The 25,212-nt window shown below is 37.0% G+C and overlaps 1 protein-coding gene across 6 annotated transcripts in view; it reads left to right on the top strand.

The window, feature by feature from the left end:
• LOC112640743 (calcium-binding mitochondrial carrier protein SCaMC-1-like) overlaps positions 1-25,212 on the top strand; it is a 45,267-nt gene that overhangs the window by 12,891 nt on the left and 7,164 nt on the right. For 3 of the 6 annotated variants that reach the window (XM_049111606.1, XM_025417436.3, XM_025417437.3), the window contains exons 5-8: positions 3,950-4,105; positions 10,787-10,939; positions 13,710-13,817; positions 23,129-23,270. In XM_049111606.1, the coding sequence (XP_048967563.1) occupies positions 3,950-4,105; positions 10,787-10,939; positions 13,710-13,817; positions 23,129-23,270 (559 nt within the window). The remainder of the gene's footprint in view (positions 1-3,949; positions 4,106-10,786; positions 10,940-13,709; positions 13,818-23,128; positions 23,271-25,212) is intronic. The other 3 variants (XM_025417438.3, XM_025417441.3, XM_025417440.3) reach the window with 3 other exon arrangements.

A 25,212-nucleotide genomic window follows, 5' to 3' on the forward strand; every position in this document is an offset into this window, starting at 1 on the left:
AAACCATGAGTCATGGGCATAAAAATGTAATGCATTATAAACCATTAGAAAATGATGGAGCCAGAGTATTAGCTAGTGAGGTTTTGCTTGAATAAACAAGTGATAATATAGAATATTATTTCCTTGCAAATTTGTATAATGCCAAATATCTGAAGTGTCATAGAATATTTACTTCAAAGTTTCAACTTGCAAAAGTTACCCATTTGTTGGGAATAATTATGCACTTAACAGTTAATTACTCCTACAGAACAACATTATTCTGTATTATAGTTGCTTATTTTCTTGCCTGAAAGTAGAGACTCTGAATTGCTGATTGCTGTGTCACACAGTATATTCCCAATAAATATTTGTTGGATAAACAAATAAACTATAACTGGAATTCTTTTGAAAGAGTGCTAAAGTTCGAGGTTTTTTTACATTCATATTCGTCTTATAGTCTGCATGGCTCTTGTCTCTCAGAGCACTTGAAATCTCTGCTTCAAAATTTCTTAAAATTCTCAAAAAATTAAAAAGCTTTTGTTCAGTAATTCCAAATTAGAATCTACACTGCTCTTCTATAACTCTTTGAGGTAGGGATTATTATTCTGTGTTAGGATAAGGAAACCAAGACAGAGAGAAGTCAAGTAATTAGCCTCCTTGTAGGTAGAGAGGGTAGTATAGTGTTAAAGATCATGAGTTCTAGGGATCCCTGGGTGGTGCTGTGGTTTGGCGCCTGCCTTTGGCCCAGGGCATGATCCTGGAGACCCGGGATCGAGTCCCATGTCGGGCTCCCGGTGCATGGGGCCTGCTTCTCCCTCTGCCTATGTCTCTGCCTCTCTCTTTCTCTGTGACTATCATAAATAAATAAAAATTAAAAAAAAAAAAGATCATGAATTCTAGAATCATGTAATCCAGGTGTGCTTCTTAAGTGCCCCTACTAGTTAAACTTTCTAAGCCAAAATTTTTCAGGTATATTATTTTTTTAATATTTTTATTTATGATAGTCACACACAGAGAGAGAGAGAGAGAGAGAGAGAGAGAGAGAGAGAGAGGCAGAGACATAGGCAGAGGGAGAAGGCTCCATGCACTGGGAGCCCGACGTGGGATTCGATCCCGGGTCTCCAGGATCACACCCTGGGCCAAAGGCAGGCGCTAAACCGCTATGCCACCCAGGGATCCCCCAAATTTTTCAGTTATAAACTAAAGATGATAATATGACCTACCACACAGAATAAGGATGTGAGGATTAATGAGACAATCCATGTAAAATACTTAGCACAATGCCTGGCAGACCGAAGTCATCAATAAATGCTCATAGATGGTCAAGGACAAGAGCTTTAGAGCTAGTTGGTTTGGTTTCAGATGCAGGCTCGACCTTTATAAGCAAAGAGACTTTGCTCTAATTCAGTTTCCCAATGTTTGTAAAATGAAGCTAAAGATAGTACTCATTAGGTTATTGTGAGGATTAAACTAGTTAATATACATATAGCGGAGAACAATGTCTCACACTTGTTAAGCACCATCTGCATTAGCTGTTATCATTTTTAATGGTAAAAAATAAAGGACTTTGAACTTGTATTTTTTTTAAGATTTATTTATTTGTATATTTATTCATGAGAGACACACAGAAAGAGTAGTATTTCAAAACTTAGGACTTCTATTGTTTCTTTATGAAATCTGTATTTTTTCTTTCATTTTTAACATTTGAACTTTCTTTAGTCGTCTATGTGTTTAAGAGAAAGTTATAGTAAATAGCAATCTGCTCCATTCTTTCTCCTACTACTTCCTCAATCTTAAGATGACAAAATTAAATATACAAAAGCTCAATCTAACCTACCTGCTTTGAATTGCTTTCTGAAGAAGTTGAACTAAGTGAAAAGGAGTTTCGTATGATGCTCTGCAGTATATCTAGAAAAGATTTCTCTGAGAAAGGGCGATGGCCAGTAGTAGCACATTACTACTGACATTCTGCTGTTGCTGTAAGAGTGTGCCTTCCTTCCTTTTACCATGATGCTTATATAAAACTATTCAGTTACCAACAGTCTCTTAATAAATATATAATCATTAAGAGAAGATTTTATCCTTGTTTTTTCTTCTTGGGTGTCCAAATAGGGACAATATTTTTATCCTTTTTGGTAGTGTTCACTTTCAATGCTTTCTTTTAAAGAGGATTAAAGGCAATTCAAGTCAATGAAAAATACATTTATTGTACGCCTACTATAGGATAAGTTTCTGTTTCATAATGAAGGTAAAGAACAAACAGGCATGGAAAATAAATAGCTCTTTTGAAAATTGAGTGACAGTATTTGTGATAACCTAACAAAATAATATAAGTTGAGTGCTTATATTAACAAAGAGTTAATATAAGCAGAACAAAGAGTGCTTCATTAGTCCCGGAGGCAGGCCTATTATTTGGCTTATAGCAATTTCACAAGAGACAAATATGCTTGGCGCTGTAATTTTACTCCACAGTGGTAGAAAGCAGCCAGTTTTCCTGGGTGGAATAGAGTACAGGCTCTAGATTCAGGGTTCGTTGGTTCAAATCCCAGCTATGCCACTTGCTGTCTGGGTGAGTTGGGGTAAATGATTTGATCTCTCCATGCTCAGTTTTCTTAACTGTCAAATTAGGGAAATAATACTTACTTCTCTCAGGTTTGTTATTATGAAAACTAAAGATGACACATATAACTGCTATTACCTTTCTGACTTTGCTCTGTAAATGTTAGTTTTTGTTTATTAAACAGATATTGAGCTGTTTCCTAGTCACATTATTGCTAGTGACTATGCACAGCCAAGCACTTGGAGGCCTAAATTGCTCTCAGTTTTTGTTTTACAATTGATATTAACAGTAATTAATGGTTACTGAGTGTCTTTTAGTGTCAAGCATTGTGCTCTGTGCTATACATACTTTAAGGTATTTAATCTTAACAATCCTACGAAGTTAAGTATTAGTATTGTCTCTATTTTGCATTTGAGGAAACTAAGTCCCAGAGAGTTCACTCAATTAGGAAACTAGGAGTTCGGGATGTCAAGATTTGACAATTCCATCTGATTCCATCTGATTCCTGAGCCCAGATCCTTAATCATGACATCTGCGATCAGCCTTCTAGGTCCTCAAAAATCTCCTACTTTGGGATGCCTGGGTGGCTCTGCGGTTTAGCGCTGCCTTCAGCCCAGGGCATGATCCTGGAGACCTGGGATCGAGTCCCCACATCGGGCTCCCTGCATGGAGCCTGCTTCTCCCTCTGCCTGTGTCTCTGCCTCTCTCTCTCTCTCTCTTTCTGTATCTCTCATGAATAAATGAATAAAATCTTAAAAAAAAATATCTCCTACTTCATGATACATGCACAGCAGAGCTTGTTATCTGCTCTGGGCACTACATGGAAGGCCCAGGGTTTTTTGCTTTGTTTTTTGCCAATTCCACAGTAGGTAAAGATATAAAAGGAACCTGCTTCCAAATGTGTGCTTATATTTCATATTTGTTTTGTTAAAGAGTCTGACTGAACATAACATGGGGATCCACTAGATTTTGAACACTGGATACTTTTATGTTATTGCCCATTAAATAGCTACCTCACTACTAGTTTATTAGCCTATGTCTCATCACAGCTACAAATATTTAGTAGAACCCGATGGGTTTTTCTTTTTGTGTTCAATCTTAGACAAATAATTCTGAATTGAAAAATAGTAATAGACTTAAAAATGGCAATGTAAAGATTATCTTAGACATGGTAAAATATTACTAGTTTATTTTATTATTATTATTTTAAATATTACTAGCTTATAATGGTAGTAATTCAAGCTAATTTATGACTTACTTAAAATACACTGGTTGGTTGGTGAAGTACAACATTCTAGGAAAGGTTGACCTTAATTTATTGTGGAGCTGAGATATATAAAACATTGTTTAGATCTTATAAGGAGAGAACATACTCATTTTATATCTAATTATAATGTATTTTTTCAATAGGGAATTGATATGGGAGAAAGATGGACTTTTCATGAATTAACTGATGAAGAAAGAAGCTCCGGCCTGTTAGGGAGGTATCTGTTGGCTGGAGGCATAGCTGGTACTTGCGCTAGAACATGCACAGCACCGTTGGAGCGTCTAAAAACCCTAATGCAAGTGTGTTACATAGTTCACGTGCATATTTTTGAGTAATGTGAATAATATTTGATGCTTTTCAAAAGAAGAGTTTCAGAGATCTTATCATGATTCCTTGATATTCTCATGTGTAAATTACTTCTTTGCCAGTAATCTCCTTGACTCATCCAATAGGCTGCCAGGCACTCAAGTCCACTTGAAGGTGCAAACAACAAATAATACACCCTTTTCATCCATATGCATCTTGGAGTTTAGTGATGGAGGCAGATATGTAAATAAGTAACTAAATACAAACTAACAATTTAGTACTGGTATTCTAGGGAGGTAAAAATTAGGGAAATCTTTTTCTCCTTCTTCTTCTTCTTCTTCTTCTCCTTCTTCTTCTTCTTCTTCTTCTTCTTCTTCTTCTTCTTCTTCTTCTTCTTCTTCTTCTTCTTCTTCTTCTTCTTTCTCTTCTTCTTCTTCTTCTGAGTAGGGAAAAGCCTGGACAATACTCTGATTCTCTCCATGGGTTAGAAGTTGTGACACAAAGAATCAGGCTGGTCAAAGAGTTGCTCTCTCTTTTCATTCCTTACATGGCTCTATAGGTAGAATTCTTCAATTGTCTGAAAAGCTTGGGGGTCCTAGAGCTGTTGTGGCCTCCTTAAAGATGGTGCAGGCAATGGAGGGATTGCCCAACCCTGGCAGCCAAGTCTCTGTGGTTTTGGCTGCACAACTGAAACAAAGAGGAAGAGTTTCCAATCTTTTCATAGTTCTACTCAGGGCAGAAATTATGAGCCTATGACAACATTCAGCTACTATCTCTATTTTGGATCAGCAAGTAATAACAAGTTTCCCTATAATTTTTATATAAAATATACAAAACAAGGAGGCCCACCTGGCTGCTAGTGTTCTGGGCTAAAGGCAGGGGAAAGGGGCAGGAGGCTTCCTGTCACTGTGCATCTGTTTTTCAGTTCTGTGCCTCCCTGAATTCTAGAATTCTGTATTTCTGAGTCAAGAGCTTCTTCACTTTTTCCCGAGAATAAAGCCTCAAGGTTTTTATTTTTTATTTAAGGTTTTATTTATTTATTCATGAGAGACACAGAAAGAGAGGCAGAGACACAGGCAGAGGGAGAAGCAAGCTCCCTGTGGGGAGCCCCACACGGGACTCAATCCCAGGACCCCAGGATCATGACCTAAGCTGAAGGCAGAGGCTCACCACTGAGCCACTCAGGTGCTCTTAGCCTCAGGAGTTTTTAAGGGCAAATGGACTTTATATGCATTCTCTTCCACAGACACTTAAATTGTAACTTTTATTCTGTTAAATCAGTTATTACTTTCTCCCTTTGCTTTCTACCTCTTCTAAATCTGCTGAAATCACTGGTGTTTCTTTCCTATGGAGATTAGTAGTGGGGTGACCATATAATTTTCATTTGAACCAAGACATTTTTAAAAGTGAGAGGAGGAACTGAATAATCATGGAGGAACAAAATTTGAGAGATGTATGATATTTGGCGATTCGTGTTACTGCCTTCTTTTTTACTTTACTATCATTTTGGTTTTGGAGTAAGAGGGAATTAAAAAAAATACCATTTTTACTGAAAGTTAATTTTTTGAATGCCTAAAAATTATTTTATTTTGCTTTTCCCCTTGATGGGCAATTTGGCTGAGCATGGACACCAAGGTTAAAAATGCTTTCCTTCAGAATTTCTAAGGCATTACCTTATTATTTTCTAGCATCTAGTGTAACTTTAGAAATCTGATGCCACTCTGATGTTTTGGTAGATAATCTGTTTTTTCTCTCTGGAAGCTTTTAGTCATGCCTCTGTCCTGGGTGTTTTGAAATTGTACAATGTTTTAAGTAGGTTCTTTTATCATCCATTGTGTTTGATACTTGGTAGGCTCTTCCTAACTAAACTTATGTCTTCCCTCTGCATTAGTATATTTTATTATTTCTTTCCTAATTTTATTCCCTCCATTTTATCTCTCAGGAATTCTTATTAGTTGGATGTTGTACTTCCTGGATTGACCTACCTTTTCATAAATATATTCTATCATATATCTATTTCTGTTTCTATTATATATCTATATTTTCATAAATATATTTGGTCATATATCTATCACATATCTATATCATTTTACTCAACATTCTGGGAAATTTCTTCCATCCTATTTTTTTTTTCCATCCTATTTTTTAACCCTTCTATTGAACTTCTTATTTTGGGAATCACATTTTAAATTTCTAAGATTTTCCAAAATTTTAGAAATATTTCTAATATCCCTTCAATTGTTCCTTTTTCATAGTATTTTTCTTTTCTTTTCTTTTCTTTTTTTTTTTTTTGATTCAGCTTCATCTTGATTCTTTCTGAGGATATTAGAGTCCTTTATTTTGTTTGTTTTAGTTAACTGTAGTTTCTTGAATTGTCACTATTTTCTCTGGAATTAGTTTGATTAATCTTAGTTTTAGATTTTCTTTGCTGCCATTACTTCTCCATATATATTGTGATCCTATATTGTTCTTCAATATTAAAAATGAAGGATCAGATATTTTAAGTAGCTGGTATAGATTTCTTCTGCAATTGGCTGTGTTTCTAGTTATGTTTCTCCTACAGGATTTTAAAAAAATTAGATATAATATATAATTGACAGATAACATTATATTAGCTTCAGGTGTACAACACAATGATTTATTATATGTACATATTGAAAAACAATTACCATGGTAAGTCTAGTTAACATCCATCACCACACACTTGCAATTTTTTGTGTGTGTGTGATGATAACATTTAAGATCTAGTCCCTTAGCAACTCAGATTTTTTTGGTATAAAAGGAGTTTAGACATCCTGTTATTTGCATTCTTTCCCTGTCACCAAGAGAACCAAGGAATGATCATAAGTAATGTCCCTATAGATCAGTTTCTTGAAAACTCCACTGTTTTTTGTGGCCTTGTTGTTTCTTTTGCCAGCTGTTCTTTCCCTCCATGCATGCCAGGCTCAAATGTCTACACTGCACCATACTCCCTCAGATTTCTCTCATTGAGTCTGGAGTACTAGGAGCCCCTCCCAGGCCTTGCCTTCTCCTTGTAGGCCTATCACTTTTTCCCTTATATATCTTGAGGCCTAAAGTTTGTATGCTTCTGGTGAATTGAACTTTTTATCATTGTGAAGCACCCTCTTGATCTCTATAATACTTTTAGTTCTATTTTGTCTGATATAAATATAGTCACAGTCCCTTCTCCTGTTTGGGATTTGTGTGATGTATTCATTGTCATTCTTTTAAACTTTCTGTATCTGTATGTTTAAGATAAGTCACTTAAAACAGCATATGGTTGGATTTTGTTATATTTTTAACTGGAAGATTTATTCCATTACAGTTAATATATTTATTGATATTTTTGTTTAAACCTACCATCTTATTTTATGCTTTCTATTTGCTGTGCTTATTTTAAATTCCTCTTTTTCCTTTCTTGCCTTCTGTTGTATTTTAAAAAATTGTTCTGCTTCCCCTCCTCCATTAGTTTTGTTATTGTTTTTTAAAATATTACTTGTAGCAGTAATTTGAGGAAAAGGATGATGATATCCAACTTCAGACTAGATTTTTGTTTATTTCTGTCAGGTGCCTGGGAGTGCTGTCAATTCTCACTTTAATTCAAGTTCGAGTCTTGAAGTTCCCTGGACCACCAGGTGATACAAAGCCATGCTGCAGGTCCTTGCAGAGGCTGGGTTTACCCTTACCATGAGGGGATAGCCCTGCAAAATCCCAATTTAAAGTGGCGGTGGTATGTGAGAGACGGATGGGCTCTGGGATTTACCTTTTGTTCTTTGTTAATCCCCTGAGGCCACCAAAACAACTTCTGCATTCAGAAATACACTTGAATGCTATTCCTACCTTTCTGTCTTTCCTCCTACATTCTGGTCCTGAAATACGTCTCTGTCTTGTTAGCTCATGGATACCCTTAAGAAAACTTTATATATTTTATCAACTTTTTCGGTTATCCTTAGTGACAATTTCATTCCTAGTTACTAGTTTGCCATTACCACAAGTGGAATTCTAAACATATCTTAAGGTTTTCAATAGATTGTCATATTTCCTCCTAGAAAGATAATGTCAATTTGCATTTTTCCTAGCAATGTGTGATGTTACTTGTTTCCCTGTATCCTTACCAACATCAGGTAATATTATTTTAAAAAGATTTGCTCATAAGAGAGATAATAATCAGACTTTCCAGAGGATCTAAATACTGGAATGAATCCTGTCACTTATGTATTTTCTTATTATACTAATGCCTTACTAATGGCATTTCTGGCAACATAGGAGAGAGTTGAATTATATCCCTTTCAACACTATCAAGGTTGCTAACATTACATTCTGATCTACAATCATATTTACATCCTCACAGTTTTGTCATAGGGTGATTTTAAATTCTTAAAATTAATAAATAGCATTTACATTCTTATGATGATATAAATATTATTTATTGTAAAGCCAGCTGGTGTGTTAGAGCTATATTTCTTTCTCTATGGATCTAGTGCCATACCTCCTTGTGGCAGATTGTTTGCAAAGACAGAGTCCATAATTCTTCCCATCCTTTGCAATATGACTTTGCTACTCCTCCCATCAAGAGGTGGAGTTTATTTTTACCATTCCTTGAATCTGGACCAGCTTTATTGAGGGATGTTGTGGGATTTGGAAGCCTAAACTTCAAGAGGTCTTGCAGCTTTTGCTCATGGCTGCTTAGTGCCCTAAGACCATCAGGTAAAGAAGTTTGGACTAACCTTCTTGAAAATAAGAAACTGCATAGAGAGAGAGGTTCAGCTAGTAATATCAACCACCAGCCATATGCCTGCAGCTATCTTGGACCAACCAGTCCTTGTCAAACTGCCAGATGACTATAGCTACACAGTAGCTCAGGGAAGAATAGCAAAAGAACCACTAGCTGAACCCAGTCCAATATGCTAATCCATGGAATCATAAGGAAATGAAATGTTCATTGTTTCAAGCCACTGAGTTTTGTAGAGTGTTTTGTTACATAGCACTCCTTAATTGATACACCATTTTATGTTACTTACAGGAGGATACTTGAGAAAATCCAAATTACATTATGATTTATAGGAAGAATGATTTAAAAAATATTTAACAATCTGTATAGATGAAGTAATGTCACAGAGGCTACAGTACCAGTAAAGATGAGAGTATGAGAGGTAACTTTTGGAGTGCAGTTGCTGGTGGTGGGCTGTCATAGCCTCTGGGGTCAAATGGATACCTAGCATTTGCCCATCAAGGTGGAAATGCCATCAGTAGAGGTGCTGTCTCTTCTGTCTTGGTCTGAACTTGCTTTTCATGAAGAGGCCCAGGGATGACATAAGAGAAGGCAGATATGTAGACTGGTTAGTGGTCCCTGGGGCAGGTACCTCTTCAAAGTAGAACCCACCTTGGACTCCTTGGAGTCAGAGACTGGTGGTGTAGGTGGTGGGTATACACAAGGGCTTAGCTTAGTGCTTGTGAATCAGCCAGTGCAGAATTATTTCCTTATTTTATATATTGGCTATTAGGCCTCCTAATACAGATTTATTGTACAATTAAAGCAAATATACTTATTATTGTGACTGTATAATAAAGTTATCATTTTGAGTTTAAATGTCTGTCTCTCCTCAATAGAGAGTTGGCAGTTGTCTTCTAACTGCAAGTGACTTAGTGATTATCCTCATTCTGGTTCTTCTTTTTCAAAATTAAAAAAAAATTAGTCAGTCCCCCCTGCCCCTTCCTTTCTTCTTCATCTATGTATTGCAGGAATCCTGCTGATTCCCTACACATTTATTAAATATTCACTATTATACTGTACGGGCTGCCTGCCCAGTCCCCTAAAAACAAAGAGCCCCTTATTATTTTTTAACACTTTAATTTATTAAGTAACTTCTACCCCCAGCATGGGTCTTGAACTCACAACCCTGAGATCAAGGGTCTTATGCTCCACTGACTGAGCCAGCCAGGTGCCTCTAAATTCCTCTTTAATACCTCTTATTTTAAGACCACTTTTGCATCTTCTTTTACTAAACTATATTTGTTGAATTTGTCTTTTTTTTTCTTCTGTTATTTTTACTCACATACCAAATTGCATTGTTCTGGGCTTAATCTTTCGTATGCTATATGCAATATATTCAATGTACAGGACATACTCTCTGTTGTTCTCTGAAGGCTAAATTGAGTATTTGTCTTCCAGTGTATGCCTTGGAGAAAGTTCTCAGGTCTTTTGGCCACAAAATTTGTCAGATTCTATTCTTCCTCTGCTCACACTGACCATACTGATCACACTTGTTAAAGGCTTCATAGCCCCTTATTAGCAATAAATTCTCTGAGTTTCAGTGGTTTAACTTCTCAGGAATGTTATTTCTCTGATTCTTCTGATTCAATCTTTTCATGATGGAAGAGCCATTTGTCCATCCCCTTGAGGAACAGGAAACAAAACAATCATGTCTATGGCATGTTTATCTGTGTTCCATGTGTAAAGTATCCCCCTTCATAAGCTATAGTGCAAGGTTCGAAGTAAACCTGCTTCCAAAGCTGTGTAATCACCAGAACAGCTGCTGCTTCCCCAATAGGAGAGACTTTCAATAGCTGGGGAATTTTAACTCTTTCCTGCCTACATGAAAATTACAATATACAGTTTCAAAGTTCTTCAAATCATATTGTCCATTTTCAGAATCCTTCCTTTCCTTTTCAAGGCTCAGAGTTTAGAAGCAAAGAATGTGAAGATAATAAACCATTTCATAGAGATGGTCAAAGAGGGTGGAGTCATTTCTCTGTGGAGAGGAAATGGTATGCATGTTCTCAAGATTGCTCCTGAAACAGCTGTTAAGGTCTGGTCATATGAACAGGTAAAGCTATAACTATGACTTTTATTAACAAGGAAAAGTTATTCAATTTTATTTTTGAAAAATTGACTTCAAATTATTATAAAACAAAGGCAAACAGTTGTTTGTGTATATTAAAACATTATTTTAATTTATATTATTATTTTATTTTATATATATTTTTAGATTTTATTTATTTATTTATTTGAGAGAGAGAGAGCATGATTGGGGGAGGGGCAGGGGGAGATTGAGAGAGAGAGAGAGAGAGAGAGAGAGAATCTTTGGCAGACTTCACATTGAACACAGAACCTGATGTGGGGCTCTATCCCATGACCTCAAGATCATGACTTGAGCCAAAACCAAGAGTCAGATGCTTGACTGACTGAGCCACCCAGGTATCCTGTTATTATTATTTTAAAATTATAATGCTGTTATTTTAATGCTGTTTTTTTTTTTTTTAAGATTTTATTTATTTATTCATGAGAGACAGAGAGAAAGACAGAGACAAAGGCAGAGGGAGAAGCAGGCTCCATGCAGGGAGCCTGACGTGGGACTCAATCCCAGGTCTCCAGAATCACACCCTGTGCTGAAGGCAGCACTAAACTACTGAGCCACCTGGGCTGCCCTTGAATGCTGTTTTTAAACAAATTTCTTCTTTTAATATTTCTTCAATAAAAGCTAGTTTAGGTTATTGGTTTGGGCTTCTACATGGAAACTTAACAGTAGTATATTAAGTTCACTGACTTCCAACAGAAATATGGTTGAATTGAGGGAGAACAAATGAAGCAATGGACAGCGGCAGGCTTTAGAGACCACAGACTTGTGTTTGCCCCATTCTAACTGTGTGGACTTGGATAAGTTCCCATAACATCTCTGAACTTCATTTGGCTCATCTGTAAAATGTAGAAACTACAATATCTACTCTGCAAATAGCTTGGCACATCATAAGCTTCCAAGAAACAGTGGTCCCAAGCACTACATAAAGCATAATACAGGGTACTGTGGGAAAGTTCTACAGAGGAATTCAAACTAGGTTGGGGGGCTAGGGATGGCCTCCTCAAGGAGGTAACATTTAGGCTGAAACCCAAAGGGTAAGTGGAACATTTCCAATTGAAAGACAGAGAAAAGGATATTTTACAAGGGGGAACGACATGTTTAAAGCCCTGGAGGCAAAAGAGCAAGGTGTGTTTGAGGTGTTAAAAGAAGTCCCCTAAGACTAGTGTGGTGATTGTGGTTAAAGATGAGATTGAAGAGGCAGACAGGCAAAGGAAGAGAGGCAAAAGTATATGTAGGGAGTCTGGTTGGGACAATATGCAGTAACCCAGGTGAGAGATGAGAGTGATGTCAGTCAGTGGGGAGAGACAAGTGGACGGATTCCACAGATATTTAAGAAGTAGGTAAGATTTTGTTATAATTGTTTGTGGAGTGTAAGAGAGAGAGGGATGTCACAGATGATACTGAAATTTCTAGTTTGTTCAACTGGGGCCGTTTATTACAATGGGGACACTTGGGCAGGACTGCCACATCACAAATCCCCAGGGGAGCCATTCACAGTCTCCTTTTTTAGTAAATAACATTTGCCCTATAGGAAGATCACAAGATTTTGGAGTGGGGGGCACCCGGTGTGTATATTTAGTTTTGAGCATGTGAAGCTTGAGGTGTCCATATCAGCTAGGAATCTTTAAAAGGTCATAAATAATAGAAAGTGTGACCCAAGCTGGTACATATAATAAATTGAATTTATTTTCTCACATTTAGAAATAGGGTAGACTTCCGATGAACCTTTATCTCTCAGCTCAACAGTGTTACCAAAGACTCCTTCCCACCCCCATCTCTTCTCTCTGACTTCCACTGAGTTCTTTATCCTAAGACTCTTTTTGGAATTGAAAGATGACTGCCAGAGACTTTCAGGGGTTCATGTTTCTTTGTGAGTAGTGGGAAGACATCTGACTCTCCTTGTAGTTCTCTTAGAAGAACAAGGAAGCTTCTTTTGGGAGGTCTTCCTGAAACATTTCCTTGGGTCTCACTGGTCCAGGTTGTGTCATTTATCAGTCCTTGAACTACTCAATATCAAGTAATGGGATGTACTGATTGGCTTGGAACAACAAGCTAATATACGGACCAAAGTAAAAATCAAGGAAATACTCTACTGAAATCCATTCCTTAAGGAAAATTTTATTCTCATTATGCAGTAATAATGACTGTTTCCTCAGTTGCTATGTGGCAAGCATGTTACATGTGTGTATAATTGTGTTTAATATTCACAAGAATCCTACAAAGTAGGGACTGCAGATATAATGGTGACTCGTTTGGACAAGGCACTTAACTTCATTTTCCAGATGAAAAAACTGAGTTATAGAGAATAACTTGTCCTGGATTACTCAGTAAGTGACCTAGCCAAGATCAAGTCCTAGGTTTGTTTGTGATATTATGTTGCTTCATGACATCACAAATTAAATAAAGTTGCCACTAGAATTTACTGCATAGGATGCTCGCTTGTTTCCATCTCAGTGGTTTGCATTCCATTATATGAATTCCTTATCATAATCAACACTTGTTGGATGTCTGCTAGATACCAGATTTTATTCTAGACAAAGACATACAAGCTGAAGTCTCTACTGTTAAGGTTGGAGCCTCCTATCTAAAGAGCATGACTATATATACGTCCTTGGTAATGTGCATTATGGTTTTTAATTATGGAGTAAATGCCCATGTATTCATTGATACTAAATAAATTTGTATGCCCTCTTGGACTTCTGAGTATTAACATACCTTTGAACTCTTACTAATACAGTATAAGAAGTTTCTTTCTTCTGAAGGAACCAAATTAGAAACTTTTGAGCAATTTGCTTCTGCTTCTTTGGCTGGTGCTACTGCACAATCTTTTATTTACCCCTTGGAGGTAAGTGTGGTTGAAAGAAGGTGATTTAATTGCTAACTTTAATGAGAATTATGGCTATTTTTTTCAAATGAACCACAATCCTCTTACAATTAGTAGTAATGACATTGAGTAGAGAAAACTTATTGCCAGGGCAATATCACCAGAGCTGTGATGTTTAAGCTGATGTTTCTATTACTGTTCTTTTTTTGCATTTTCCTTTCCATCTGAACATGTTTCTTTAAAAACAAAAGATGAAAAAAAAAGCCAGTTGAGATTTTTGACTCTAGTTGTACTGAATGAATTTGGGAAGAAATGACAATTGTGATACTGAATCTTTTTGTTCAGGGAGGAGGTATCTCTCTCTATTTAGATCTTCTGTTATATTCTTTGATAAGGTTTATAATTTTCTTATAGAGGTCTTACACATTATGAGGCTTTTATATTACTAGATACTTTGTGATATTTGTTGCCATTAATGTATTCCATTATATTTTGCTAATATTTATTGCTAGTATACATGAAAACTCTTGGATTTTCACTTCTATCCAATGACTCTACATTACTCTTATTAATTCTAATAATCTGGAAGCTTTTAAGGTTTTCTCTTAATCATTATTCTTCTGAAATTGCACCCATGACTTGTACAGATTTGGATTCTTTTCTTTGTATTAGTTCATTTTGTTTTTTTCCAATGAAAAAGTTGGCATTTTTGTGGTCCTGGGAAATTTTTTACTATTAAATTTTGGATTATATTTTTTCTTTTTTTATCCTGCAACTTTATGAATTCATTTATCAGTTCGAGTAGTTTTTTAGTGGTGTCGTTAGGGTTTTCTGTATATAGTATCATGTCATCCGCAAATAGTGAAGGTTTTACTTCTTCCTTACTGCTTTGGATGACTTTTATTTCCTTTGCTTATCTGATTGCTTGGTTAGGACTTCCAGTACTATGTTGAATAAAAGTGATGATAGTGGATATCCTTATGTTGTTCTTGATCTTAGGGGAAAAGCCCTCAGTTTTTCCATAATTGAGTATAATTTTAGTGAAAATTTTCATAGATGGCCTTTGTTATTTTGAGATATATTCCCTGTAAACCTACTTCGTTGAGGGTTTTTATCATAAATGGATGTTGTACTTTGTCAAATGCTTTGTTTGTGTCTATTGAAATGATCATACAGTTATTTTTTATCCTTTCTCTTGATGTGATGTATCACATTGATTGATTTACAAATATCAAACCATGCTTGCACCCCCAGAATAAATTCCACTTGATCACAGTGAATGATTTTTTATGTATTGTTGGATTCAGTTTGCTAATATTTGGTTGAGGATTTTGCATCTATGTTCATCAGAGATGTTAGCCTGTAGTTTTCTTTTTTGTCGTGTCTTTGTCTCGTTTTGGTAACAGGGTAATGTAAGCCTCACAGAATTAATTTGGAAGCTTTCCTTCCTTTTTAGTATTTGGAATAGTTTGAGAAGATTAGATGTTAATTCTTTTTTAAATGTTTGGTAGCATTCACTTCTGAAGCGATATGGTCCTAGACTTTGTTTGTTGGGATTTTTTGATTACTGATTCAGTTTCATTGCTGGTAATGGGTCTGTTCAATTTTTTATTTCTTCCTGATTTAGTTTTGGGAGGTTATACGTTTCTAGGAATTTATCCATTTCTTCTAGGTTGTCTAGTTTATTGGCATATAATTGCTCATAATATTCTCTTATAGTTGCATTTCTGTGGTATTGGTTGTTATTTCTCCTCTTTCATTTCTGATATTTTTATTTGAGCTCTCTCTCCATTTTCTTTTTTTTATGAGTCTGGCTAAGGGTTTATAATTTCTTTGCAAGAACCAACTTCTGGTTTTATTGACCTGTTCCATTATTTCTTTAGTTTCTAATTTGTCTATTTCTGTCCTAATCTTTATTATTTCCTTCCTACTATTGTTTTTAGGTTTTGTTTGTTATTCCTTTTCTAACTCCTGTAGGTGTAAGGTTAGGTTGTTTATTTAATATTTTTCTTGCTCGTTGAGGTAGGCCTGTAAATTTATAAAATTCCTTCTTTTTAAAAAAGATTGTATTTATTTATTTGTCAGAGAGAGACACATCACGGGGCGGTGGGGGTGGGAGTGGCAGGCAGAGGGAGAAGCAGGCTCCCCACTGAGCAAGGAGCCTGACACTGGACTTGACCCAGCATCCTGGGATCATGGCCTGAGCTGAAGGCAGAAGCCTAACTGACTGAGCCATTTATTCATGAGAGCCACACAGGCACCCCTAAAATTCCCTCTTCACACAGCTTTTGCTGTATCCCAAGAATTTTGGATCATTTTTTTTTTTCATTTTTGTTTGTCTCCATGTATTTTTGGTTTCCTCCTTGATTTCTCTGGTTGATCCATTCATTGTTTAATAGCATATTGTTTAACCTCCATGTATTTATATTCTTTCCAGATTTTTTTCTTGTGGTTGACTTCTAGTTTCATAGTACTATGGTAGGAAAAGATAGAGGGTATGTCTTTGATCTTTTTGAATTTGTTGAGCCTTGTTTTGGGCCTAATCTATTTTGGAGAATGCTTCATGTGCACTTGAAAAGAATGTGTATTCCATTATTCTAGGATGGAATGTTCTGAATATCTGTTAGATCCATCTGGTCCAATGTGTCATTCAACCCCACTGTTTTCACATTAATTTTCTGTTTGGATGACCTATCCATTGATGTAAGTGGGGTGCTAAAGTCCCCTATATTATTGTATTACTATTCATTAGCTCCTTTATGTTTGTTAATAGCTGCTTCATGTATTTGGTTGCTCCCATGTTGGGTACATAAATATATACAATTGTGATGTCTTCTTGTAGGATTATTTCCCTATATGGTGTCTTTCTTTGTCTCTTGCTACAGTCTTTGTTTTAATGTTTATTTTGTCCAATATAAATACTGCTATCCTGTGTTTCTTCTCACTTCCATTTTCATGATAAATGTTTTTCCATCCCTTCTCTTTCAATCTGCATGTGTCTTTAGGTCTGAATTGTAATCAGCATATAGACGAGTCTTGCTTTCTTATTCCATAACCCTGTGTTTTTTTGATTGGAGCATTTAGTCCATTTACATTCAAAGTAATTATTGATAGATGAGAACTTATTGTCATTTTGTTACTTGTTTTATTATTATTTTTGTAGTTCTCTGTTTTTTTCTTCTCTTGCTCTCTTGTCTCATGATTTTGTTTGGTTTCTTTAGTGATATATTTGGATTTGTTTCTCTATTTTTTTACTTATTTATTTCCAGTTTTTGATTAGTGGTTAGGTTTGTGTATAACATCTTCTACATATAGCAGTCTATATTAAGATGATGGTCCCTTAAGTTTAAGTCCTTTCTGTACTCCTCTCCCCCTATATTTTAGGTATATGGTGTCATACTTTACACCCTTTTTTATGTGAATCCCTTGACTGATTTTTTTTTAAAGATTTTGTTTATTTATTCATGAGAGACACAGAGAGAGAAAGAAGCAGAGACACAGGCAGAGGGAGAAGCAGAGTCCATGCAGGGAGTCCCATGCAAGACTCGATCCCAGAACCCCAGGATCATGCCCTGAGCCCAAGGCTTAACCGCTGAGCCAGGTGTCCCTTCCCTTGACTGATTTTTATAGATATACTTACTTTTACTACTTTTGTCTGTCCTGCCTTTTGTGCTCCTGCTTATGGTCTTTCCTTTCCAGTCAGGGTCCCCTTTAACATTTCTCATAAGACTGGTTTAGTGGTGATGAATTTCTTTAACCTTTGTCTGGGAAACTCTTAATGTCTCCTTTTATTCTGAACAATAGCTTTGCTGGATTAAGTATTCTTTTGATTTTTTTGGATTGAGTATTCTTAGCAGCAGGTTTTGTCTTTTAGCATTTTGAATATATAATACTACCCCCTTCTCGCCCACAAAGTTTTTGCTGGAAAATCAGCTGATAGTCTTATGGGGCTTCCCTTGTATATGACTGTTTTTTTTTCTCTTGCCGTTTTTAAAATTCTCTTTTTAATTTTAATTACTATGTGTCTTGGTGTGGACCTCCTCTGGTTGATTTTGCTGGATCTCTTTATGCTTCCTGATCTGGATTTGTTTCCTTCCTCAGATTCAGGAAGTTTTCAGCCTTTATTTCATCAAGTAAATTTTCTGACCCCCATTTTTTTTCTTTTTCTGGGATCCCTATAATGTGAATGTTATTATGCTTGATGGTATTGCTAAGCTCCCTTAGTCTACTTTCATTTTTTATTGTTATTTTTCTCTGTTCTTTTCAGCTTGATTGATTTCCATTACTTTGTCCTTCAGGTTGCTGATCTCTTCTTCCTTTTATCTACTATTTATCCCACCTAGTGTATTTTTAATTTCATATATTAAGTTCTTCATCTCTGTTTTTTTTTTTAATGTTTTCTATCTCTTTGTTAATAGTCTCACTGAGGTCCTCTACTCTTTTCTTAAGTCCAATGAATATCTTTATGATCATTTCTTTAATGTTTTTTTTTTAAGATTTTATTTATTTATTCATGAGAGACAGAGAAAGAGAAAGGCAAAGACATAGGTAGAAGAGTGAGCCCCATGTGGGACTCGATCCTAGGGTCCTGAAATCATGACCTGAGCCAAAGGCAGATGCTCAACCACTGAGCCACCCAGGTGCCCCTCTTTAAGGTCTTTTATTTTTAATTTTTAAAAAAGATTTATTTATTCATTCATTCATTCATTCATTCATTCATTCATTCAGAGAGAGCGAGAGAGAGGCAGAGACACAGGCAGAGGGAGAAGCAGGCCCCATGCAGGAAGCCCGATGTGGGACTCAATCCCGGGTCTCCAGGATCACACCCCAGGCTGCATGCGGCACTAAAACGCTGCGCCACCGGGGCTGCCCCTCTTTAAGGTCTTTATCAGGCATATTATCTCCATTTCATATAGCTCTCTTGCTGTTATTTTTGTCTCATTCTTTCATTTGGGACGTATTCCTGTCTCCTCATTTTGACTTACTGTCTGTGTCTATTTCTGCATGTTAAGAAATTCAGCTATGTCTCCTGCTCTTGAAAGTAGTGGCCTTCTGAAGATGTCCTACAATATCCTGTAGTGCAATGTCCCCTGTTCCCCAGAACCTGGTGCTTCAGAGCTGTCTTCCCTGTGTATTACATTTTCTCTGCTGTTATGGCTGAGCAACTTTTTTCTTCAGTCTGGTCATCTGCAATGGCTCTCTTTGCCTGTTGTGAGCAGGGTTTGGTCCCTGTGTTGTTATTGAGCCAGTCCGGGGCCACCTTGGTCTTAAGTTGAGTTAGTCAAGGTGTTTCCCAGAGATGCAGCAATACTGAACTGCTGCTTCACTCCCTGTGTTGTCCTCTGTGAAGCTTTTGTTGGTGGGCAGGGCCTGCAGTCAGACCAGATGTCTGCCCCCGGCCTACTGCTGTGGCCATAATTGGTCCCATATGTGTGGTTATCTTCCCCTCCGCAGGATATAGGTCACTTTGGAGTGCTACTGGCTTCTGTTGGGGCTGTGGGCTGCCAGGCTTATGGCACTGCATTGGATGGGCTTGGATCAAGGGACTATTGGAGCGTGCAAGTCCACAGAAGAATATGGTGCTGAGGTCTATGGTTCCAGCAAGGTCTGAGCAGGCCCACTGTGGGAGGCGACCTGCAGCCTCAGGAGACTGAGGCAGGCCTGGTTGTGGGGGCAGGTAACGCTGGAGTCCATGGGAGTGAGATGCACAGTGTTAGCAAGGTTTGCACAGGTCGGCGTGGTAGGGGCCTGGGGCTGAGGCCCGCCTCCAGGGGGTGTGTCTGCAGGATGACGCCGGGGCAGGGCACCCGCGAGCAAGTCCGCACTCCGTAGTGTTGGCGCTGTGTTGGTTTCTGCCTGTGTCTGCATCTAAATAGGGGTAATGGGGGGAAACGGTGTCTACCAGCATCTTTGATCCTGAAGAAGTCTCGCAACATTCCCTGCCCCTCTAGCACAAAATCTGATTTAGTAAACAAATTTCCCTCCCGTATGCCCCAGGCGTTTTTCAAACTGCCGGTTCTGTGCTGTATTTCCATGGGGTTGTCTGCGGTGTTGTCTCTCTAAGGGCGGAGACTCAGCTTTTTCCCTAAAGTCAAAAACACAGGGTTGTCCACTCTCACCACTTGTTCCACATTGTACAATTGTTCCACATTGTACTGGAAGTCCTAGTCTCAGCAATCAGACAACAAAAAGGTATCCAAATCCATAAAGAAAAAGACAAAATTTCACTCTTTGCAGATGACATGATACTCTATGTAGAAAACCCAAAAGACTCCACCAGAAAGTTGCTAGAACTGATATATGAATTCAGCAAAGTTGTAGGATATAAAATCGATGTACAGAAATTTGTTGCATTTCTATATACAAATAATGAAGCAGCAGAAAGACAAATCAAGGAATGAATCCCATTTATAATTACACCAAAAACCATAAGATACCTAGGAATAAACCTAACTAAAGAGGTAAAAGATCTGTAAGGTGAAAACCATTGAACACTTATGAAAGAAGCTGAGGAAGACACAAAGAAACGGAAAAACATTTCATGCTGGAGGTTCCTCGAGTTAAAAATAGAACCCTATGACCCAGCAATTGCACTAGTAGATATGTATCCACTGGGTAAAAAAATGCTGATTTGAAGGGGCACATGCACCCCAAAGGTTTAAAGCAGCACTATCAACAATAGCCAAATTATGGGAAGAGCCCAAATAGCCATTGACAGATCAATGGATAAAGAAGATGTGGTATAGGGGAGCCTGGGTGCCTCAGTTGGTTAAACATCAGCCTTCAGCTCAAGTCATGATGTCAGGGTCCTGGGATTGACTCCCAAGTTGGGCTCCCTGCTCAGTGGGAAGCCTGCTTCTCCATTTCCTTCTGCCCCTCCCCCCTCTTGTGCTTTCCTTCTCTTTCAAATAATAAATAAAATATTTTAAAAAAGAAGATGTGATATATATGTATATATATCACACAAATATATACAATGGAATATTACTCATTGATCAAAAAGAATGAAATCTTGCCATTAGCAACAATGTGGATGGAACTAGGGTGTAGTATGCTAAGCAAAGGAAATCCATCAGAGAAAAACAAATGCCATATGATTTCACTCATATTTGGAATTTAAGAAACAAAACATGAACATAGGTGAAGGGAAGAAAAAAATAAAATAGGATAAAAACAGAGAGGGAGGCAAACCATAAAAGATTCTTTTTTTGTTTGTTTGTTTTTGTTTTTTCCATAAAAGATTCTTAACTATAGAGAACAAAATGGGAGTTGCTAGAGGGGAGGTGAATGGGGGGACAGGATAAAAGGGTGATGGGCATTAAGGAGGGCAATTACTGGGATGAGCACTGGGGGTATATGTAAGTGACGAATCACTAAATTCTACTCCCGAAAGTATTACTACACTGTATGTTAACTAACATGAATTTAAATAAAAAATATAAATACAATTAATTAACTACAGCTTTAAAAAAGGTAAGAGGAGAATGTAAGTTTTTGGGGGGCTACGTATGAGAAATAATGACTTTTTTTCTAGGTTAATATTGTCCAGTTTCACTTTGGTCATTCTCTATAGCTGATTCTTATAGACCATCAGGCATGAACTTTCTTACCCAAATCCCTCTCTATTTGGTAATTCCTGGGACCTTCCACCCCCAGCAAACGTTTTAATTCTCATCAGTGGTTAGGATAGCAATTAGAATTGCGGACTCGGACTGCTTGAGTTCTAATTCTGGCTCCACGGTTTTCTCTGGGCCTGGATTCTCTCACCTTAAAAATGAGGATTTATTCAGTAAACAAATAATGATTGAGTTGCATGTACAAGGCTCTGTTCTAGGTGCACCAAACAAGAGAGACAGAAAGTCCTGTCACTGGGGATCTCAACATTCTTCAACTGGGAGACAGACAATAAATTATTTAAACATATAATGCCTTAGTGATAAGGGTTATAGAGAAAAACAGAACAGGAAAGCAGAATAGGTAGTGTTAGGGACTGAAATTTTCAATATCATGGTCTGGGAAGGTCCTCCTGAGATGGTGAATTTTGAGCAAAGAACAGAAGAAATGGAGAGGGTGAGCCATGTATAAATCTACAGGGAGAACAGGGTGGGAGCATGCCTGTGTAGCTGCAGTGGAGGAAACCGAGGGTTAGTAGGAGGTGAGGTGAGAGAACGAGATTTAGCAGAGCCTTGCAGGCCGTGGAAAGTACTTGGCCCCCTTGTTGAATCAGTTGGCCATCATGAAAGAGTTTATTTCTGGACTCCTGAATTTTACTTCATTGATCTGTATGTCTATGCTTATGTGGCTGGCTTGGTTGGTGGAGGTCTGTAGTAAGTTTTAAAATCAGAAAGTGTAAATTATTTAACCTTGTTCTTTACTAAGCATTGCTTTAGCTATGCTGGATCCCTTACATTTTCATATGAATTTTAAGATCATCTAGTGTCGGAAGTTCTAGGACAATGGAGAATGTAGTTGTTCACTTGAAAGAATGATGCTGGTATGTTGGGAGAGTAAATGGTCAAGGAAAATACGGTATCATTTCAGTGAAAAACCATGGATCCACTTAAGATTTTATGATCATGAATTTAAAATGAGACCAATCAGCATGGGTGTGTGTTTTCTCAGTCATGTTTAGCTATATTCTAAACTATTTTCATAGCATATGAAATCACCATTTACTCTTGTCACTCTTATTCTCTTATGAGAGTTTTCCAAAGGCTATATGGTTTGTGATGACATCAGTGCTCTTATGGCTATTTAATGTGTTTCTTGTGTTTATAATTTTTCTGTTTTAATATCTAACACAATAGATAATATTGATAGATATAACCCATAGAAACAAAAACTTTTTGGTGTTCTCAACAACTTTTAAGAGTATAGAGGAGTCCTGAAACAAAAATATTGCTGGTAAGGGATATTGTGCAGTTTGACACAATAAACCTCCCTAAAGATTAGGTGATCAGGGCTCTCATAGTTGAGTGGATAGTGAGTTCCCATCACTAAGGTTCTCTGATCTCTGATTTGTTTGTACACCTCTGAATAATTCTAGTTGCTAGGATGGCACTTAGGAAAAGAGGTAATATTTAGATAATTTGAGCCCTGGAAATATTGGGGGTAAGACTTTACTAACTGTAACTGAATTACACTAAAAATTGGCAGCTCAAAAATGTCCTATGGATCTTATTACTTTGTCATGGATGACTGCATTCTGCATTTTATATTCTTTTCTATAATGTAGGAGTCTATGCCTATTGTGAGAAAAGATATTAGCATTTTATTATTTTGGTTCTTCTTTAATAGTTGTTAAAGCATATTATTACTTTGTTCTCCGTCAGCTTTTGAAGACTCATTTACTAAACACTGATACAGAAGGCCCTGGGTTGCTGACTTTGTTTGGATATAATGCCTTCTCTAACTTTTGTGGTCAGTTTATCAGCTACCTCCTGCACCTAGTGAGAACTCGCATGCAAGTTCAAGGTGAGTTTTTGTGAGGAGGATGGCAGTGTAAAAAGCTCTATGTGATTTAGGAACTTTTTTTTTTTTTAACTTTCTGTTCTGAAGAATGTCTAAGAACCCTCCTCATTTTCATCATTCAGTGCTGCCTCTTTTAAAAAGACGAAATTAGGAAATTGTTCTTATATGAGTGGGAATGGTGCTATTTATTTACCACCTTGGGTGATACAATGAATGTTTTCACACTGGAGGGGTCCAGTCTTTTTGGAACTAGAGTTCATAAGACTGTGATAATGAGGGATTCAAAATTTAGATACCTATCTAAATGACTGTTATAAGTCTTCTGCAAGCTGAGATGCAGTGATTCTGTTTCACTTAAAAAAAACTTAAAGTGGGCAGCCCAGGTGGCTCAGTGGTTTAGTGCCGCCTTCAGCCCAGGGCGTGATCCTGGAGACCCGGGATCGAGTCCCACGTCAGGCTCCCGCCATGGAGCCTGTTTCTCTCTCTCTCTGTGCCTCTGCCTCTCTCTCTCTCTCTCTGTGTCTCTCATGAATAAATAAAATCTTAAAAAAATAACTCAAAGTATCTGCTGATTATTAGGAAAAATTATCTATTGAACTCAGAAAAGAAAGATTATATATGTGCATATATTATATATAATTATATATATAATATATATATCATATATATCTCCATTATATATATTATATATATATCATATATATCGCCATAAAACTACCACCAATGTTAAGACATAGACATTTCCAGTGCTCCAGAAGGCTCCTTCATACCTTTCCCAATCAATAAACACCCTCACCCCAAGGTAACTATTATTTTGACTTTAATCACCATTTATTAATTTGCCTCTTTCTTTCTTTCTTTCTTTCTTTCTTTCTTTCTTTCTTTCTTTCTTTCTTTCTTCCTTCCTTCCTTCCTTCCTTCCTTCCTTCCTTCCTTCCTTCCTTTCTTTCTTTCTTTCTTTCTTTCTTTCTTTTTATTTTTTCTTTAAAGAGAGTATGTGAGCAGGGAGGAGGGGCAGAGAGAGAGGGAGAGAGAGAATCTTAAGCAAGCTCAACACTCAGTGCAGAGCCCGAGGCATAGTGCAATCTCACGATGTGAGATTCATGACTTGAACTGAAGTCGAGAGTTAGACACTGAACCAACTGAGCCACCCAGGTGCCCCTAGTTTGGCTATTCTTGAAAACTATGTACTGTTTTGGAAAGTCATCTTTGTTTATTGCATGTAATTATCTTCTTTGGTGTATAGTATTTCTTTACACAAATACTACACTTAATCCATTGCAATATTTTAAAATTTATTTTTTAAATTGAAGTATAGTATATTAGTTTCAGGTGCAACATAGTGATTTGACATTTATATGCATTATAAAATGCTCAGCACAATACTGTGGAAAACAAGCACTTATTTCTTTCTTATTTCACTCATATCTATATCAAGAAAAGAATTTTTGGATTATAGGGTAAATGCACATCCAGTTTTAGTAGATACTGCCAAATTGGTTTTCCAAAGTGTTTATTTCAGTTTGTACTATAATGACAATGTGTAGGAGTTCCAGTTGCTCTGCATCTTTGTTAACACTTGTTATTGTCAATCTTTTAATTTAGACATTCTGATAATTGTGCAATAAAATTTCACTGTGGCTTTATATTTATCAATGACTAATAATATTGAACACTTTTAATGCTCATTTTAAATATTTTATTTATTTATTTTAGAGAGAAAGAGCAAGCATGAATGGGGGAGGGGCAAAAGGAGAGGGAGAGAAAGAATCCCAAACCAATTGTGCTGAGCCCAGACCCTAACACAGGGCTCAATCTCCCGACCCTGAGTTCATGACCAGAGCTGAAATCAAGAGTTGGGTGCTCAACCGACTGAGCCACCCAGGCAATATTTTTCCTTTTGATTTGATATGTACACAGCCATGGCTTCTGTGAATAGGAAAAA

This window comes from Canis lupus, chromosome 6 (assembly GCF_003254725.2).
Source record: "Canis lupus dingo isolate Sandy chromosome 6, ASM325472v2, whole genome shotgun sequence".
In the NCBI taxonomy this organism is placed as follows: Eukaryota; Metazoa; Chordata; class Mammalia; order Carnivora; family Canidae; genus Canis; species Canis lupus.